General features: G+C 40.7%; 1 protein-coding gene across 1 annotated transcript in view; it reads right to left on the minus strand.

Annotated features, from left to right (window-relative positions):
• The window catches only part of MOV10L1 (Mov10 like RISC complex RNA helicase 1), a 146,985-nt gene that overhangs the window by 105,266 nt on the left and 23,581 nt on the right, over positions 1 to 18,138 (minus strand). Inside the window, exons 4-5 of the mRNA XM_037845881.1 lie at positions 5,163 to 5,275; positions 4,329 to 4,516 (exon numbers count right to left, since the gene is read on the minus strand). Coding sequence (XP_037701809.1) covers positions 4,329 to 4,516; positions 5,163 to 5,275 — 301 coding nt within the window. The remainder of the gene's footprint in view (positions 1 to 4,328; positions 4,517 to 5,162; positions 5,276 to 18,138) is intronic.

Here is an 18,138-nt window from a genome sequence, read left to right on the forward strand (position 1 = left end):
ACTTTGCCACACCACGGGGCACCCGCTCCACAGACCCAATATGCTGGCCGCAGTGCTCTACCAGATGACCAGCCTTGCCATGGCCAAGGCCACTGCCTACACGCAGGCCAAGAGCAGCAGGTTTTTCACCGAGTAGGGGTTCAGCCTGCAGACTATCAGTGAGGTCAGAGAACCAAGGGGAAGACTCAAGAACCCAATTTTGACACAGCGAGGCATTCCCAACGCAGGGGCAGATCCACTGCTCCTTGTCTTATGGCTTCAGACCACTAAAGCCAAGGTCCACAGTAGTGGAAGGAGCCTGGAGCTTCTCGGGTGGGGAGAGGAGGGTTCTGGCTGCCAAAGGGCAAGACATCCGGCTTTACTGCTCCAGATAAAGGGCCCACAAGTCTTCAAAAGGAAACCAGGGACTGTCAGGAGGCAGTGCAGTAGTAAGCTCCAGAATCAGCACCTTTGCCAAACAACCACTGACCTGGCAGGGCCTGGATCACCCCTCTGAAGCCTGGAGTCCAGGGGACCCGGGCAGCACCAGGGATGGGTGGGAGGGAGATGCTGGCAAATTGTGGGAAAGACCAGTGCGTTCCACACTCCCTGTAGCGGCTCCCATCCTCCCTCCTCCGCTGCGTGGAGCATGGGTCTGCAGCCCGGGCTCCTGGAGCCACCTCCTGGGGCCAGGTCAGGCCACAAGGACCCAGTCCTCCAAAATCAGGGGTGAGTGGCCTGATTGCTACGCACTGCTTGGATCAGCAGCTTCAGATCTCAGGGGGTGGGGGAGTGGGGCCGGCTGGGCCCTTACGCCCGCCCCCATGTGGAAAGAAAAACAGTTTGGAAAAGTCACGAATTGACAGCTTCAGCCCTCAAAAAAAAACAAAAAACAAAAAACAAAAAACAGCAATCCCAGAGGAGTAGGAGAAGCAGATTTCCAGAACTAAAACAACTTAGTACTCAGAATGTCCAGTTCTCACTAAAAAAAATCACAAACCACACAAAGACAGGAAAGTATGGCCCTTTCATAGAAAAAAATTTTTTTTCCCAGAAACCATACAGACCTGAGAAAGCTCATACATTGGAACTACCAGTCAAAGACTTTAAATCAACTGTCTTAAATATCTTCAATGAGTTAAAGGAATGAAAGGAAACTAGGAAAGTACTGTCAGAACAAAATAAAGAGACAGAAATTATAAAAAGGAATCAAACAAAATTTGGAGCTGCAAAATACAGTAATTGAAATGAAAAACTCATTAGATGGTTTCAACAGCAAATGTGAACAGGCAGAAGAAAGGATCAGAGAACTTGAGGACAAGACAAATGAAATTATTTGGGGGAGTGTAAGAAAAATGAAGAGAGCCTGAGGGACCTGAGGGACCCCATCAAGCAAACCAACACGTGCATCACTGGAGTCCCAGAAGGACAGGACAGAGAAAGGGGCAGGAAAGTATTTGAGTAACTGATGGCCACAGACTTCCCAAACCTGAGGACAGACGAGAATATACACATCCAGGAAGCTCAGTGAACCCACAGCAGGACAGACTCTAAGAGAGCTATGTGTATACACTGTAGCAAACTGTCAAACCCCAAAGACAAAGAGAGGATTCTGAAAGCAGCAAGAGAAGTGACTTCTCACATGCAAGGAATTACCCATAAGATTAAAAGCAGATTTGTGATCAGAAAGCATGGAAGCCAGAAGGCGCGAAATGACTTATTCAAGATCCTTGAAGAAAAAAACTGTCAAATAAGAATTCTAGATACAGCAAAATTATCTTTCAAAATAAAGCAGATATTAAGACATTTACAGGTAAAACAAAAGCTGAAAGAGTTCATTACCAGAAGACCTGCCCTACAAGAAATGCTAAAGCGAGTCTTTCAGGATGAAATGAAAAGGACACCAGACAGCAACCTGAAGCCCTGAGAAGAAATAAAGAACACCGGTAAAAGTAACTTAAGTAAATATAAAACCCTGTATATTGTACTTACGGTTTATAACTGCTACGCCCCAATCCCCATATGCCTTAACAGGCAAATGTGGAAAACAACATTAAAATCTATGCTAATGGACATACAGTATATAAAGATGGAGTCCAAGACAATAACAATGTAAGGGGGAGGGATGGAGAAATGTTTGTATATTACGGAAACTAGGTTGGCACCAGTTGAACAAGGTTATTATTAGTTGAAAATCTTAATGATAATTAACTAAAAAAATTACTAAAAAATATAGAGAAAAGGAAAGAAGGGAATCAAAAGGGTACACTACAAAAAGCAACTGTTCTAGTTTGCTAATGCTGCAGAATGCAAAACACCAGAGATGGATTGGCTTTTATAAAAAGGGGGTTTATTTGGCTACACAGTTACAGTCTTAAGGCCATAAAGTGTCCAAGGTAACACATCAGCAATCAGGTACCTTCACTGGAGGATGGCCAATGGTGCCCGGAAAACCTCTGTTAGCTGGGAAGGCACGTGGCTGGCGTCTGCTCCAGAGTTCTGGTTTCAAAATGGCTTTCTCCCAGGATGTTCCTCTCTAGCAAGTTTGCTCCTCTTCAAAACATCACTCACAGCTGCACTGAGTTCCTTTTCTTTGAGTCAGCTCATTTATATGGCTCCACTGATCAAGTCCCACCCTGAATGGGTGGGGTCATGCCTCCATAGGAACATCTCATCAGAGTCATCACCCACAGCTGGGTGGGGCACATTCCAAGCAAATCTAATCAGCACCAAAATGTCAGCCCCACAAGACTACACCAAAGATAATGGCATCTGGGGGACACAATACATTCAAACTGGCACAGCAACTAAATACAAAAAAGTCAGTAAAGGAATAACTGAGGAAGAGAAAACATACAAAACATACAGGAAACAAATACTCAATGGTATAAGTAAATCCTCCCTTCTCAGTTATTAACCCTAAATGTCCATGGATTGAACTCCCTTATCAAAAGACAGAGGTTCGCAGGCTGGATGAAAGAGCACAATCCATCTATATGTCGTCCACAAGAGACTTGCTTTAGGTACAAAGAGACAATGAATTTGAAAGTAAAAGGTTGGAAAAAGCTATTCTACTCAAACAGTAACCAGAAGAGAGCTGGAGTGGCTACATTACTGTCAGATAAAATAGACTTTAAGTCAAAAAGATTACAAAACACAAAGAAGGGTATTATCTGGGTTCAATCCATCAAAAAGATACAATTATCACCACATAGTCAGCTCACAGCAGAACCCCAAACAATGTGAAGCAAAAACTGACAGAACTGAAGGGGAAATAGAAAGGTCTACAATAATAGTGGGAGACTTCAATTTACCACTTTCAATAATTGACAGGGGACTGGACAACATTATTAACCAATCAGACCTAGTGTACATAAATAGAACACTCCACCCAACAGCAGCAGAATACACATTCTTCTCAGGTGCACACGGAACATTTTCCAGGGCAGTCCACATGTCAGGCCACAGATCAATTCTTAATGAATTTTAAAATAATGAAATCATACAAAGTATCTTCTCAGACCACAATGGATGACAAGTGCCAATGACGAGAGCAAAGACAAGGGTTTATCAAGAAGAACCCCGCCTCCCCCTTTCCTCCGAGCCCTTTCTGCTTCAGCAACACCTACCACCCTGTCCCCTCTGCCGCAGGCCTGAGCCCAGGAGTTGCTCCTCCCAAGCCTCAGTTCATGCTGTGGGAAACAGGCAAGCAGTCCCAACCTATCAGCCTCCAGCAGACCCTGCAGACAGTGGTCCGTCCCCTGGCCACACGGCCACTCTGCCTGGTACACTCAGATACTGAGCTAGGGTCTGTGTCTGCAGCGGGAAGCCAAATGACCATTCCTTCCTGAATAGAACTCACATCACCATAGATAGAATAATTACAGAAAACATCCAAGAAGCTCACTGGTGGTAAGCGCTAATGAGAAGAAAACAGGTAGAGAGGAGAGTAGGGAGTTCTGGGGTGGAAGGTGGCCTGATCACACTTTCTAAGCACACATGAGAGCTCAGAAAGAAGACTGTTAAGAATCTACTATCTCTGGTGTGTTCTTAAAAATGCCAAAATGTGAAAGAACAAAACAATGCCCAATTTTTCAAAAATCCACCAAAAAAATGACAATCACCAATGTAAGAGTATTAAAAAGGATTGAGAGAGAACCTCCAACCCTACCTCTGATCCACCAGGAAGACTGCTGGAAACCCTCCAGAAGATTCTCTCCCTTTAACCAACTGACTCAGGATTCAGAAAATCCTAAATGAAGTAATGATTTTGGCTTATAAAAGTAACTCTTCAAAATACACTTCAATCGGCCTTTACTTCCCAGAGAAGGAAAACGTTTTCTCATTACCGCCTTTTCACTGGAGTCATGCAAAGTGCTCTCCAAATATAACAAGACTGGCTGCTCTCCACCACCACTGCATTGACAATGTCGTATCTTCGAGGCACATATCCATCTGGGAGTTTCAGAGAATCCAAGGTGAAAAAGATGCTATCATCTATCACCCCATTTCTTCCACAGAGGCTAGAAATGCAGACCTGTAAGTACAGCCATTGAAGAGGATTTTGAAGCACGTGCTGTGCCAGACGCGCAGCTGTAAAAGCATGCCTCCCCACGACAGTGGTGCCCGACCTGCGGTGGCACACTGGAAACACCAGGTGAGCTTTTGAGAGCAACTTACCTAGGCCCCACCACAGACCAAAAATGGTCTGATCCTCGGGAACAAAGGTGGGGATAAGGAAAGTGGCTGAGCAGAGAGGACACAGTGTGAGCTGCTACACAGCCCAGCTCAGGCCGACACCCCCACTGCGCACACCAAATGGCCTCATCTCCTGTCTCCTCTGCCCAAATCACACCCAGCGTTTCCAAGTGAGCTCAAGTCCCACTCCCACTCCCTCTTTCCCACCAATTCTCTAACACACTTTATTTTGCTTTCACAATACTTTCAACACTTCCACATAAACTACATACTTTAAAACTTAATTATACGACCTCTCTGTACTATTCTCTTTCCTTAAGGAAATATAGCATTTTCAGTAAGAAAATGGGTCCCTCTTTGGCCAACACTGAATTTCCTCTTATTTTTCTAGACTTTCCAACATACCAAATAGACAGAATCCTGGTATGTGAAAATAATTGCCGATGGACAGTGTTTTGGACACAAGAAGACTGTCAGCTATCTACCTTGTCAACACGCTTGTACCGCAGTGGCTTCACCGAGGTGGCCTCGCTGCTCCACGTGCCGGGCCGAATCCAGTACTCGGCCTCCACCCAGTCTCCCTTGCAAGGCTCAAAACCTAAAACGGCCAGGGAGGAAAACGTCTCTTAATTTTGGTAATATTAAAAAGTGTACAATTTACTTTGAAGTTATGATACACTAAAATTATTTCCACTGTCTGAGATACATTTGAACATTAAATAAAAAGTACTCTCTGTCACTATTAAGAGTGAGTCTTCTGAATTTACTTTCTTTTACTGGTTTACCCGGGGTAAGTGGAGCAGACAATGTTACTGCAAAGCCTTCTTCCCAGCAGCATGGGAACGGGGATGCCCTCAGTCCCATTCACAGCCCTCACAGAAAGGCCGCAGCATAAGCGTGGCCTGACGGCCTGAGTTTGGATCCTGATTCTGCTGTTTATGCAGCTGGGACCCTGTTCAAGTTATACAGCTGTTCGCACCTAGTTTCCTTGTCTTATAATGAGAAAAACAGTGGTGCTGACTTCACTGCATGGCGAGAAGGTGAGCAAATCGACACCTACATAAGCGCTGCCTGCTACTGGTGGGGATGGCTGTCGTAGCAGCACAGGCTTCCACTATGAGAATGGACCAAGGCCCCAGGCTTCTCATCAGCTTATGTAATCCAATGCGTGTATCTTGGATTTTATAGTTACAAACAGAGGGCCCTGGGTTAAGCCTGTTGTCTCAAGAGCCTATCTTGTTTAGAATATTCATATTCCACCTAGTTTTTACTTAAAAAAGCTATTATTAACAATGGCAATAAAATACCCCAAAATGGTAGAGCCCTACATGTAGAGCTTCTGGGCGATGCGAAGCTCACATGCAGTGGCGAGCTTCACTAACACACAGGTCCATCGGGAAGACAAGTGCCAGATGCCCTTGTCCCTCTCCACACCTGCCCCCCAGCAGAGCACACAGACAGCATGTCCAGTGACACGGGGAAGCACACTCAGCCCGGAGGGGCTGGAGTAGCAACGTCCATCCTGGCTCAGGCAGTGGGTGGGAAGCACTCAAAGCCCCTGCCAGCTCCCTCCCGTGCCAGGGGGAGCTGTGGCCAGCCAAGGCTGCAGGGTGCCTTGGGCATCCAGCTGGCAGAGTCTGGGGGGCAGTTGGGGACCTGCAGGTTCAGGGACATGCGGGGCTGTGCTGTCCTGACAGGAAGCAGACAATGATCTGACGGTTTGCTATGGTAGTGGTGAAAAGCCACAACTAGTTATAACCTTTTTGTTATTCTACAATGAATACTTTCAGCAGCAATGAGCTCAAAGAACAAAAGTGCAAACTGAATACTGAGTGTGTTTCTCAAGAAAGCTGGTGATGAACACATAAACAAGCCCCAACATCTACTAACACTGACCCTTCAACATTCCGCTCAATGCAGGGTGACTCCGCTGAATCTATGAAACCAGAACAGACGTAGCTGCAGAAGCGCTGACTTTGGTCAGTTGGGATCTTAAGACGACAGTGCCCACAGGACGGGGTTTACCCACGCAGTCGTAGAGATAACATTTACATATTATTTTGTAAACTGTGCCTTTTTATTTATCACATAATTGTTTAACATAATTTTACTAAGTTTTTACTCCAAATTTTCCTGGACACCTACGGTAAAAGTGAAGCAATAGCTAGTAATGCGTTAGTTCCATAAGCAGAAAAATGATGCCAGATGCTTTCAAGAATTCCTGTAACAGTCTGATTTTTCATCTGAATAGAATCAAAGTAAAGATTTTGGAAAGTCATTCTGATGACAGAGAAGTATCTGAACTTACTATTATCATAAATTCAGTTTAAAAATCCTACACTGGAGATAAAATTGTTTTTGCAGTGATAATATGAATACAAATTTTGATGGAATTAAAGCACCATAATAAAAACTAGCCACCATATGTTAAGAAACCTATGGAGCAGAAATGTACTTGGAATTGTTTGGGGTACATACATGTATTAGGGTTCTCCAGGGAAACAGAACTAACAGGAAATATCTGTAAATACAAGTTGTTATAAAAGTGTCTCACACAACTGGGGAAATGTACAAGTCCAAATTCCATAGGACAGGTAGCGAGCTAGCAACTCCAATGAAGGTCTTCAATGAACTCCCCAGGAGAGACTGGTTGGCTAAAGAAGAAGTGAAAGTTCTCTCTCTTCTCCCTTAAAAATCTTCAACTAATTGGGTTAAATCCAGCTGATTGGATTCTCTCATTGTGGAAGACATGGCCTTTGTTGATGTAACCAGTCACAGGTGCAGTCAGCTGATGGATGATTTAATAAACCAGCCTTCTGATTTATCAACCAGCCACAAATGTCCTTGAAGTAATGGTTAGGCCAGTGCTTGCTTGATCAGACACCTAGGCATCATCACCTGGACAAGGTGACACATAAACCTAACCATCACAATACATAATCTTATTGGCCAAAATGTTTCAGCTTTTGGTATGTTGCAGTTATTGAAAATAAAGCCTTCAAACAGCAAAATAGGAAAATTGATCTCCATAAAAGCAATGGAGAAAATGAACAAATTAAACCACAAGAGCTCAGATGGTGCACACAATTTAATTCTGAAAACCTATGATTGCATTTGAGAATATCCTAAAACTTGCATGACAGAACTTTCTGTGATCCACTGTTTTTCACTGGATACATATATATTCTGTAATGGAATGAATGACATTTACAGCATCTAAATTTGGAAGAATATTCCAAAGAATCACAGAGATAACTTATTTGATGAATTCTATCTTACAAGAATCTCTGAACACCTCCATGCTCTGATTAAAGGCAAAAAGACAGTACTTGTGAAACAGCTATGCTGAAATAATTCTGCATTTTGATAAAAAAACAGAATTGAGAAAATCCTAAATTTAGTGGAATTTGCTCTGAGCTTGCCAGTAATTTCTCAATTAAAAATATTATAGCCTAGTGGAAAAAATCAACTAAAGATGTGTACAGTTTCAAATTCAGTAACAATAAAATGCAACTTTGAAATATTTATGCACCCAATCAAGGTTCTCCACTATATGTTAATAAAAGGGACAATTAACCAAGAAGAAATAACAATCATAAATGTTTATCCACCCAATCAAGGAGCTCCAAAATACATGAGACAAACATTGGCTAAACTGAAGGAGCAAAAGAAACATCTACAATGACAGCAGGAGACTTCAATACACCACTCTCTTCTATGGGTAGAACTAGACAGAGGACTAATAATTAAATTGAGAAACTAAACAATATGATAAACGAATTAGACTTAACAGACATATATAGATAGTTACATACCAAAGTACCAGGACATACATTCTTCTCTAGAGCCCATGGAACCTTCTCCAAGACAGATCATATGCTGGGGCACAAAACAACCCTTAATAAATTTAAAAAGACTGAAATTTTTCAAAGGACATTCTCTGACCACAACAGAATACAACTAGAATTCAACAACCACCAATGAACCAGATCTTTCGCAAATATATGGAGGTTAAACAACACACAACTAAACAACCAGAGGGTCTGAGAAGAATTTGCAAGAGAAATTGGTAAATATCTAGAGACGAATGAAAATGAAAACACAAATATCAAAACTTATAGGATGCAGCAAAGGTGGTACTCAGAGAGAAATAAATTTTATTCTACAATCAAAAAGGAAGAGCAAAAACCAAAGACCTAACTGAACAACTGAAGAGGCTAGAAAATGATCAGCAAACTAATCCTAAAAGCAAGAAGATGAAAAGAAATAACAAAGATTAAACCAGAGGAGGCGGGGCAAGATGGCAGAGTGGTGAGGTGTGGGTTTTAGTTACTCCTCCAGGGCAGTTGGTAGAAAGCCAGGAACTGCGTGGACCGGATACCGCAGAGCAATTTGACTTTGGGCAGACTTCATACAACACTCACGACCACATGGAACAGCTGAGATCAGCAAAATCTGTAAGTTCTCACGGCCAGGGGAGCTGCACTCCTCCCTGCCAGGCTCAGTCCTGTGGGAGGAGGGGCCACTGGTGCTGGGAACGAGGAGGGAGAACTACAGTTGCAGCTCTGATTGAAAACTCAGACTGCTGATCAAAAACTCCAAACACAGATAGAGACTGAGACTAGATACCAGACAATCTGGGAGCATTCAGCCCAGCGGAGAGGAGATAGGGCTAACAAAAACAGCAAAAAAAATCAAAAAACCAAAAATAAAAAACAAAAAACAAAACCCCCAAAATAAAAACAGAGACTATTTGGAGTTCTGGTGAACATAAAACGGAGAAAGGCAGGGCTCAAACAGAATCAGGTGCATATGCAAATCCAGAGGGCGAGGACCCTTGTCTGAAGAGCCTGTTTCTCTGCTTTCTTGATTGCTCCTTAATGACCCTAATCTCGTCTCTTAGCATATCAATAACCCATTAGATCTGCATTTTCTTTTTCTTTTTTTTAAATCTTTTTCTTTTCTAAAACAATTGCTCTAAGAAGCCCATTACAGAAAGGCTCGAAGACTTGCAATTTGGGCTGAGGCAACAGCAGATCTAAGATAGCTCTGAGGGACAAAGCAGTAAGTCTAGTGTCTGAGAAAATTCGCTAAACACCATCACTTCCCAAGAAAAGGGGGTGTCCCCTTACAGCCACCTTCCCGGCGGGCTGGGAATGCTCCTGCCCAGTGCCAGTGCCACAGCCCAGAGCTGCCCCAAACAACCCAGTGTGACAGGAAGTTTTTCCAACAACACGTGCACACACCACAATAACTGGCATGGACAGTAGCCTTTCACATACCTGTAGGTAACTGTCCCGAGCTGGGAAGGCGGAGCTCTGTGAAAAGAGGGAAATGAACATGCCCCATTCAGCCATCCTTTCAGCAGGCTGGGAACGCCCCTACACAGCTCTGCAGCCCAGAACTTCCCCTTGAGGGATGGCGCACACTTGTGACATAGCACAGTTTACCCTCAGCAGAGGCCCTAGGAGGGCATGGCTTCGAAGAGGGACCCACTCGCAAGTCCCAGGGACCATACGCCAATACAAAGGACTTGTGGGTCAGCGGCAGAGACAAACTGTGGCAAGACTGAAATGAAGGATTAGACTCCTGCAACAGCCTTAAATCTCCAGGAACACCTAGGAGATTTGATTATTAAAGCCGCCCTCCCTCCCTAACTGCTCAGACACACGCCCCACGTTCAGGGCAGGAAGCACCAAATACACATGGAAACTTGGTGCACCAATTGGACCCCACAAGAATCAGACCCCCACACACCACAAAGACAAAGTTGGGGAGAACTGGCTTGAAGGGAATAGGCGGCTCGCGGATGCCACCTGCTGGTTAGTTAGAGAAAGTGTACGCTACCAAGCTGTAGATCTGACAAATTAGAGATAAGTGTTTGAATCAGTCTATATATCCTAAAAGAACCCTATCAAGTTAAGCAAATGGAAAGAGGCCAAAAACAAAAGAAAATTTTAAAGCATATGAAAAAACCAGACGATACGGATAACCCAAACCCAAACACCCAAATCAAAAGATCAGAGGAGACACAGTACTTGGAGCAATTAATCAAAGAACTAAAGAAAAACAATGAGAGCATGGCACAGGATATAAAGGACATGAAGAAGATCCTAGAAGAGCATAAAGAAGAAATTGCAAGAGTAAATAAAAAAATAGATGATCTTATGGAAATAAAATAAACTGTCAACCAAATTAAAAAGATTCTGGATACTTGCAGTACAAGACTAGTGGAAGCTGAACAGTGAATCAGTGACCTCGAGGATGACAGAATGGAAAATGAAAGAACAAAAGAAAGAATGGGGAAAAATAGAAAAAATCAAAATGTACTTCAGGGATATGATAGATAATATAAAACATCCAAATTTAAGACTCATTGATGTTCCAGAAGGGGAAGAAAAGGGTAAAGGTCTAGGAAGAGTATTCAAAGAAATTGTTGGGGAAAATTTCCTAAATCTTCTAAACACCATAAATACACAAAGCATAAATGCCCAGTGAACTCCAAATAGAATAAATCCAAATAAACCCACTCCAAGACATATTCTGATCAGATTGTCAAATACTGAAGACAAGGAGCAAGTTCTGAAAGCAGCAAGAGGGAAGCAATTCACAACTTACAAAGGAAACAGTATAAGACTAAGTAATGACTACTCAGTGGCCACCATGGAGGCAAGAAGGCAGTGGCATGACATATTTAAAATTCTGAGAAAGAAAATTGCCAAACAAGAATTCTTTATCAAGCAAAGCTCTCCTTCAAATTTGAGGGAGAGCTTGAATTTTTCACAGACAAACAAATGCAGAGAGAATTTGCTAACAAGAGACCTGCCCTATTTGAGATACTAAAGGGAGCCCTACCGACAGAGAAACAAAGAAAGGAGAGCAAGAGATGGAGAAAGTTTCAGTACTAAAGAGATTCAGTATGGGTACACTAAGGACATTAAGAGAGAGAGGGAAAAAATATATCTGACAAACATAAAACAAAGGACAGGATAGCTGATTCAAGAAATGCCTTCACAGTAATAACGCTGAATGTAAATGGATTAAACTCCCCAATTAAAAGATACAGATGGGCAGAATGGATCAAAAAATTTGAACCATCAATATGTTACATACAAGAGACTCATCTTAGACATAGGGACACAAAAAAATTGAAAGTGAAAAGATGGGAAAAATATTTCATGCAAGCTACAGCCAAAAGAAAGCAGGAGTAGCAATATTAATCTCAGATAAAATAGATCTTAAATGCAAGGATGTTAGGAGACACAAAGAAGGCCGCTACATACTAATAAAAGGGGCAATTCAACAAGAAGAAATAACAATCATACATGTTTATGCACCCAATCAAGGTGCCACAAAATACATGAGACAAACACTGGCAAAACTAAAGGAAGCAATGGATGTTTCCACAATAACTGCAGGAGATTTCAACATATCACTCTCTCATATAGATAGATCAACCAGACAGAAGACCAGTAAGGAAAGTGAAAATATAAACAATCTGATAAATGAATTGATTTAACAGACATACGTAGAACATTACATCCCAAATCACCAGGATACACATTCTTCTTTGGTGTTCACGGAACTTTCTCCAGCATAGATCATATGCTGGGACATAAAACAAGCCTCAATAAATTAAAAAAAAATTGAAGTTATTCAAAACACATTCTCTGACCACAATGGAATACAATTAGAAGTCAATAACCATCAGAGACTTAGAAAATTCACAAATACCTGGAGGTTAAACAACACACTCCTAAACAATCAGTGGGTTAAAGAAGAAACAGCCAGAGAAATTGCTAAATATATAGAGATGAATGAAAATGAGAACACAACATATCAAAACCTACAGGATACAGCAAAAGCGGTACTGAGGGAAATTCATAGCACTAAATGCATACATCAAAAAGAAAGAAAGAGCTAAAATCTAAGAACTAATGGAACAACTGGAGAAGCTAGAAAATAAATAGCAAATCAATCCTAAACCAAGTAGAAGAAAAGAAATAACAAGGATTAAAGCAGAAATAAATGACACAGAGAACAAAAAAACAATAGAATAAATAACACCAAAAGTTGGTTCTTTGAGAAGATCAACAAGATTGACAAGCCCCTAGCTAGACTGACAAAATCAGAAAGAGAAAAGCCCCATATAAACAAAATAAAGAATGAGAAAGGTGACAGTATTGCACATCCCGAAGAAATTTAAAAAATTATAAGAGGATACTATGAACAACTGTATGCCAAAAAACTGGATAATGTAGAGGAAATGGACAATTTCCTGGAAACATATGAACAACCTAGACTGACCAGAGAAGAAATAGAAGACCTCAATCAACCAATCACAAGCAAAGAGATCCAATCAGTCATCAAAAAGCTTCCCACAAATAAATGCCCAGAGCCAGATGGCTTCACACGGGAATTCTATCAAACTTTCCAAAAAGAACTGACATCAATCTTACTTAAACTCTTTCAAAACTTGAAGAAAATGGAATACTACCTAACACATTTTATGAAGCTAACATCAACCTAATATCCAAACCAGGCAAAGATGCTACAAAAAAGTAAAACTACGAGTCAATCTCCCTAATGAATATAGATGCAAAAATCCCCAACAAAATACTTGCAAATCGAATCCAAAGACACATTAAAAAAATCATACACCATGACCAAGTGGGGTTCATTCCAGGCATGCAAGGATGGTTCAACATAAGAAAATCAATGTATTACAATACATTAACAAATCAAAAGAGAAAAATCAAATGATCATCTCAACAGATGCTGAAAAAGCATTCGACAAAATTCAACATCCCTTTTTGCTAAAAACACTTCAAAAGGTAGGAATTCAAGGAAACATCCTCAGTATGATGAAGAGCATATATGAAAAACCTGCAGCCAGCATAATACTCAATGGTGAGAGACTGAAAGCCTTCCCTCTAAGATCAGGAACAAGACAAGGATGCCCGCTGTCACCACTGTTATTCAACATTGTGCTGGAAGTGCTAGCCAGGACAATCCGGCAAGACAAAGAAATAAAAGGTATGCAAATTGGAAAGGAAGAAATAAAACTTCATTATTTGCAGATGATAGGATCTTATATCCGAAAAACCCTGAGAAATCGATGATACAGCTACTAGAGCTAATAAAAAAACTCAGCAAAGTAGCGGGATACAAGATTAATTCACGTAAGTCAGTAATGTTTCTATATGCTAGAAATGAACAAACTGAAGAGACACTCAAGAAAAAGATATCATTTTCAATAGCAACTAAACAAATCAAGTACCTAGGAATAAACTTAACCAAAATGTAAAAGACCTATACAAAACTACATAACTCTACTAAACCTATACTGTACTATACCTATACAAAACTACATAACTCTACTAAAAGAAATAGAAGTGGACCTTAAAAGATGGAAGAATATTCCCTGTTCATGGATAGGCAGGTTAAATGTCATTAAGATGTCAATTCTACCCAAACTCATCTACAAATTCAATGCAATCCCAATCAAAATTCAAACAACCTACTTTGCAGACTTGGAAAAGCTAGTTATCAAATTTATTTGGAGAGGGAAGATGCCTCAAATTGCTAAAAACACACTAAAAAAGAAAAACAAAGTGGGAGGACTTACACTACCCGACTCTGAAGCTTACTATAAAGCCACAGTATTCAAAACAGCATGGTACTGGCATAAAGACAGACATATCGATCAATGAAATCGAATTGAGAATTTGGAGATAGACCCCCAGATCTATGGCCAAGTGATCTCTGATAAGGCCCCCAAAGTCACAAAAACTGGGACATAACCGTCTTTTCAACAAATGGGGCGGGGAGAGTTGTATATCCATATAGAAAAGAATGAAAGAGGACCCCTACTTCACACCTTACACAAAAACTAACTCAAAGTGGATCAAAGATCTCAATCTAAAAGACAGTACCATAAATCTCCTAGAAGATAATGTAGGGAAACATCTTCAAGACCTTTTATTAGGCGGTGTTCCGGTTTGTAATGCTGCCAGAATGCAAAACATCAGAAATGGATTGGCTTTTATAAAAGGGGGTTTATTTGGTTGCACAGTTACAGTCTTAAGGCCATAAGTGTCCAAGACGCATCAACAATCAGGCACTTTCACTGGAGGATGGCTAGTGGTGTCTTGAAAACCTCTGTTAGCTGGGAAGGTACGTGGCTGGTGTCGGCTTTGGAGTTCTGGTTTTAAAAGGGCTTTCTCCCAGGATGTTCCTCTCTAGGCTTCAGCTTCTCTCCAAAATGTCACTCTCAATTGCTTTTGGGGTGTTTGTTCTCTCTTAGCTTCTCCGGAGCAAAAGTCTGCCTTCAAAGGCTGTCTCCAAAATGTCTCTGTAAACTGCAGTTCCTCTCTCAGCTCCTGTGCATTCTTCAAAGTGTCCCTCTTGGCTGTAGCAAGCTCGCTCCTTCTGTCTGAGCTTCTACAGTGCTCCAGTGAACTAGTTCAGACCCACCCCGAATGGGTGCGGTCACACCTCCATAGAAACTATCCAATCAGAGTCATCACCTACAGTTAGGTGGGGCACATTTCCATGGAAACAACCTAATCCAAATGTTCCAACTTAATCCCCACTAATAAGTCTGCCCCCACAAGACTGCATCAAAGAACATGGCTTTTCCTGGGGGACATAAAATATACAAACTGTTACAGGCGGCCACTTCCTGGACCTTACACCCAAAGCACAAGCAACAAAAGAAAAAATAGATAAATGGGAACTCCTCAAGCTTAGAAGTTTCTGTATCTCAAAGGAATTTGTCAAAAAGGTGAAGAGGCAGCCAACTCAATGGGAAAATTTTTTGGAAACCATGTATCTGACAAAAGACTGATATCTTGCATATATAAAGAAATCCTACAACTCAGTAACAGTAGTACAGACAGCCCAATTATAAAATGGGCAAAGGATATGAAGAGACAGTTCTCTAAAGAGGAAATACAAATGGCCAAGAAATACATGAAAAAATGTTCAGCTTTACTAGCTATTAGAGAGATGCAAATTAAGACCACAACAAGATACCATCTCACACCAATTAGAATGGCTGCCATTAAACACACAGGAAACTACAAATGCTGGAGAGGATGTGGAGAAATTGGAACTCTTATTCATTGTTGGTGGGACTGTACAATGGTTCAGCCACTCTGGAAGTCAGTCTGGCAGTTCCTTAGAAAACTAGATATAGAGTTACCCTTCGATCCAGCCATTGCACGTCTCGGTATATACCTGGAATATCTGTAAGCAGTGACACGAACAGATATCTGCACGCCAATGTTCATAGCAGCATTATTCACAATTGCCAAGAGATGGAAACAAACCAAACGTCCTTTGACAGATGAGTAGAAAAGTAAAATGTGGTATATATGCACAATGGAATACTACGTGGCAGCAAGAAGGAACAGTGTCATGAAACATATGAAAACATGGATGAACCTTGAAGACATAATGCTAAGCGAAATAAGCCAGGCATAAAAAGAGAAATATTATATGCTACCACTAATGTGAACACTGAATAATGTAAAATAAATGGTTTATAATGTAGAATGTCCAGGAACTAGTGATAGTGAGCAATTAATGAAGGGGGAACGATAACTCAGTAAAAACAGTTAAGCTATCGTGGATAAATTTAACGTTCTGGGAATGCCCAGGAATTACTATGGTTTGTTAATTTCTGGTGGGTATGGTAAGAACAAGTTCATAAAATGTTGTCATATTAGTTTATTTTCTTGGGGTAGAGTAGGAACATGTTGGAAGTAAAGTAGTTATTTTAGGTTAAAAAAAAAGAAGATTAAAGCAGAAATAAATGAGCTGGAGAACAAAAAAAACAGAATCAATAAAACCAAAAGTTGGCTCTTTGAGAAGATCAACAGATTGACAACTCCTTAGCTAGACTGACAAAAAGTCAAAAAGAGAGAAGACCCAAATAAACAGAATCAGAAATGAGAAGGGGATAATCACTACAGATCCCGAAGAAATAAAAACAAAAATCTTAAGTGAACAACTGTATGCCAACAAGCTAGAAAACTTAGAGGAAATGGGCAATTTCATGGAAACACATGCACAACCTAGACTGACCCAAGAAGAAACAGAAGACCTCAACAAACCAATCACAAGCAAAGAGATCCAATCAGTCATCAAAAAGCTTCCTACAAATAAAAGCCCAGGGCCAGTTCGCTTCTTAGGGCAAATTTTATCAACTTTCCCAAAAGAACTGACACCATTCCTGCTCAAACTCTTTAAAAAAACTGAAGAAAAAGGAACACCACCTAACACATTTTATGAAGCTATTATCACTCTGATACCACAACCAGATAAAGATATACAAAAAAGGAACATTATAGGCCAATCTCCCTAATGAATATAGAAGCAAAAATCCTAAACAACATACTTACAAATCGAATCCAAAGGCACATTAAAAGAATTATACAACATCACCAAGTGGGGTTCATTCCTGGCATGCAAGGGTGGTTCAATGTAAGAATATCAATTAATGTAATTCAACACATTAACAAATCAAAAGGGAAAAATCAAATGATCATCTCAATAGATGCTGAAAAAGCATTTGACAAAATTCAACATCCCTTTTTGATAAAAACACTTCAAAAGGTAGTAATTGAGGGAACCTTCCTCAATACGATAAAGAGCATAATATGAAAAACCCACAGCCAGCATAGTACACAATGGTGAGAGACTGAAAGCCTTCCCTCTAAGATCAGGAATGAGACAAGGATGCCCACTGTCACCACTGTCATTCAACATTGTGCTGGAAGTGCTAGCCAGGGCAATCCGGCAAGACATAGAAATAAATGACATCCAAATTGTAATGTAAAGTAAAACTGACCTTGTTTGCAGATGATATGACCTTATATCTGGAAAACCCTGAGAAATCAACGATATACCTACTAGAGCTAATAAATTCAGCAAAGTGTCGGGATACAATATAAATGCACAGAAGTCAGCAATGCTCCTATACACTAGAAATGATTTAACTAATGAGACATGCAAGAAAAAAATTCCATTCACAATAGCAACTAAAATATCAAATACTGAGTAATAAACTTAACCAAGGATGTAAAAGACCTCTACACAGAAAATTAGATAACTTTTCTAAAAGAAATAAAAGGGGACCTAAAGAGATGGAAAGATATTCCATGTTCATGGATAGGAAGGCTAAATGTCATTAAGATGTCAATCCTACCCAAACTGATCTATAGCTCAATGCAATTCCAATCAAAATTCCAACAATCTACTTTGCAAACTTGGAAAAGCTAGTTACCAAATTTATTTGGAAGGGAAAGGGGCCTCGAATTGCCAAAAACATTCTAAAAAAGAAAAATGAAGTGGGAGGATTTAAACTTCCTGACTTTGAAGCCTACTATAAAGCCAAAGTAGTCAAAACAGCATGGTATTGGCACAAAGATAGACATATTGATCAATGGAATAAAA

The sequence above is a fragment of the Choloepus didactylus genome, chromosome 8 (assembly GCF_015220235.1).
Source record: "Choloepus didactylus isolate mChoDid1 chromosome 8, mChoDid1.pri, whole genome shotgun sequence".
Taxonomy (NCBI): domain Eukaryota; kingdom Metazoa; phylum Chordata; class Mammalia; order Pilosa; family Megalonychidae; genus Choloepus; species Choloepus didactylus.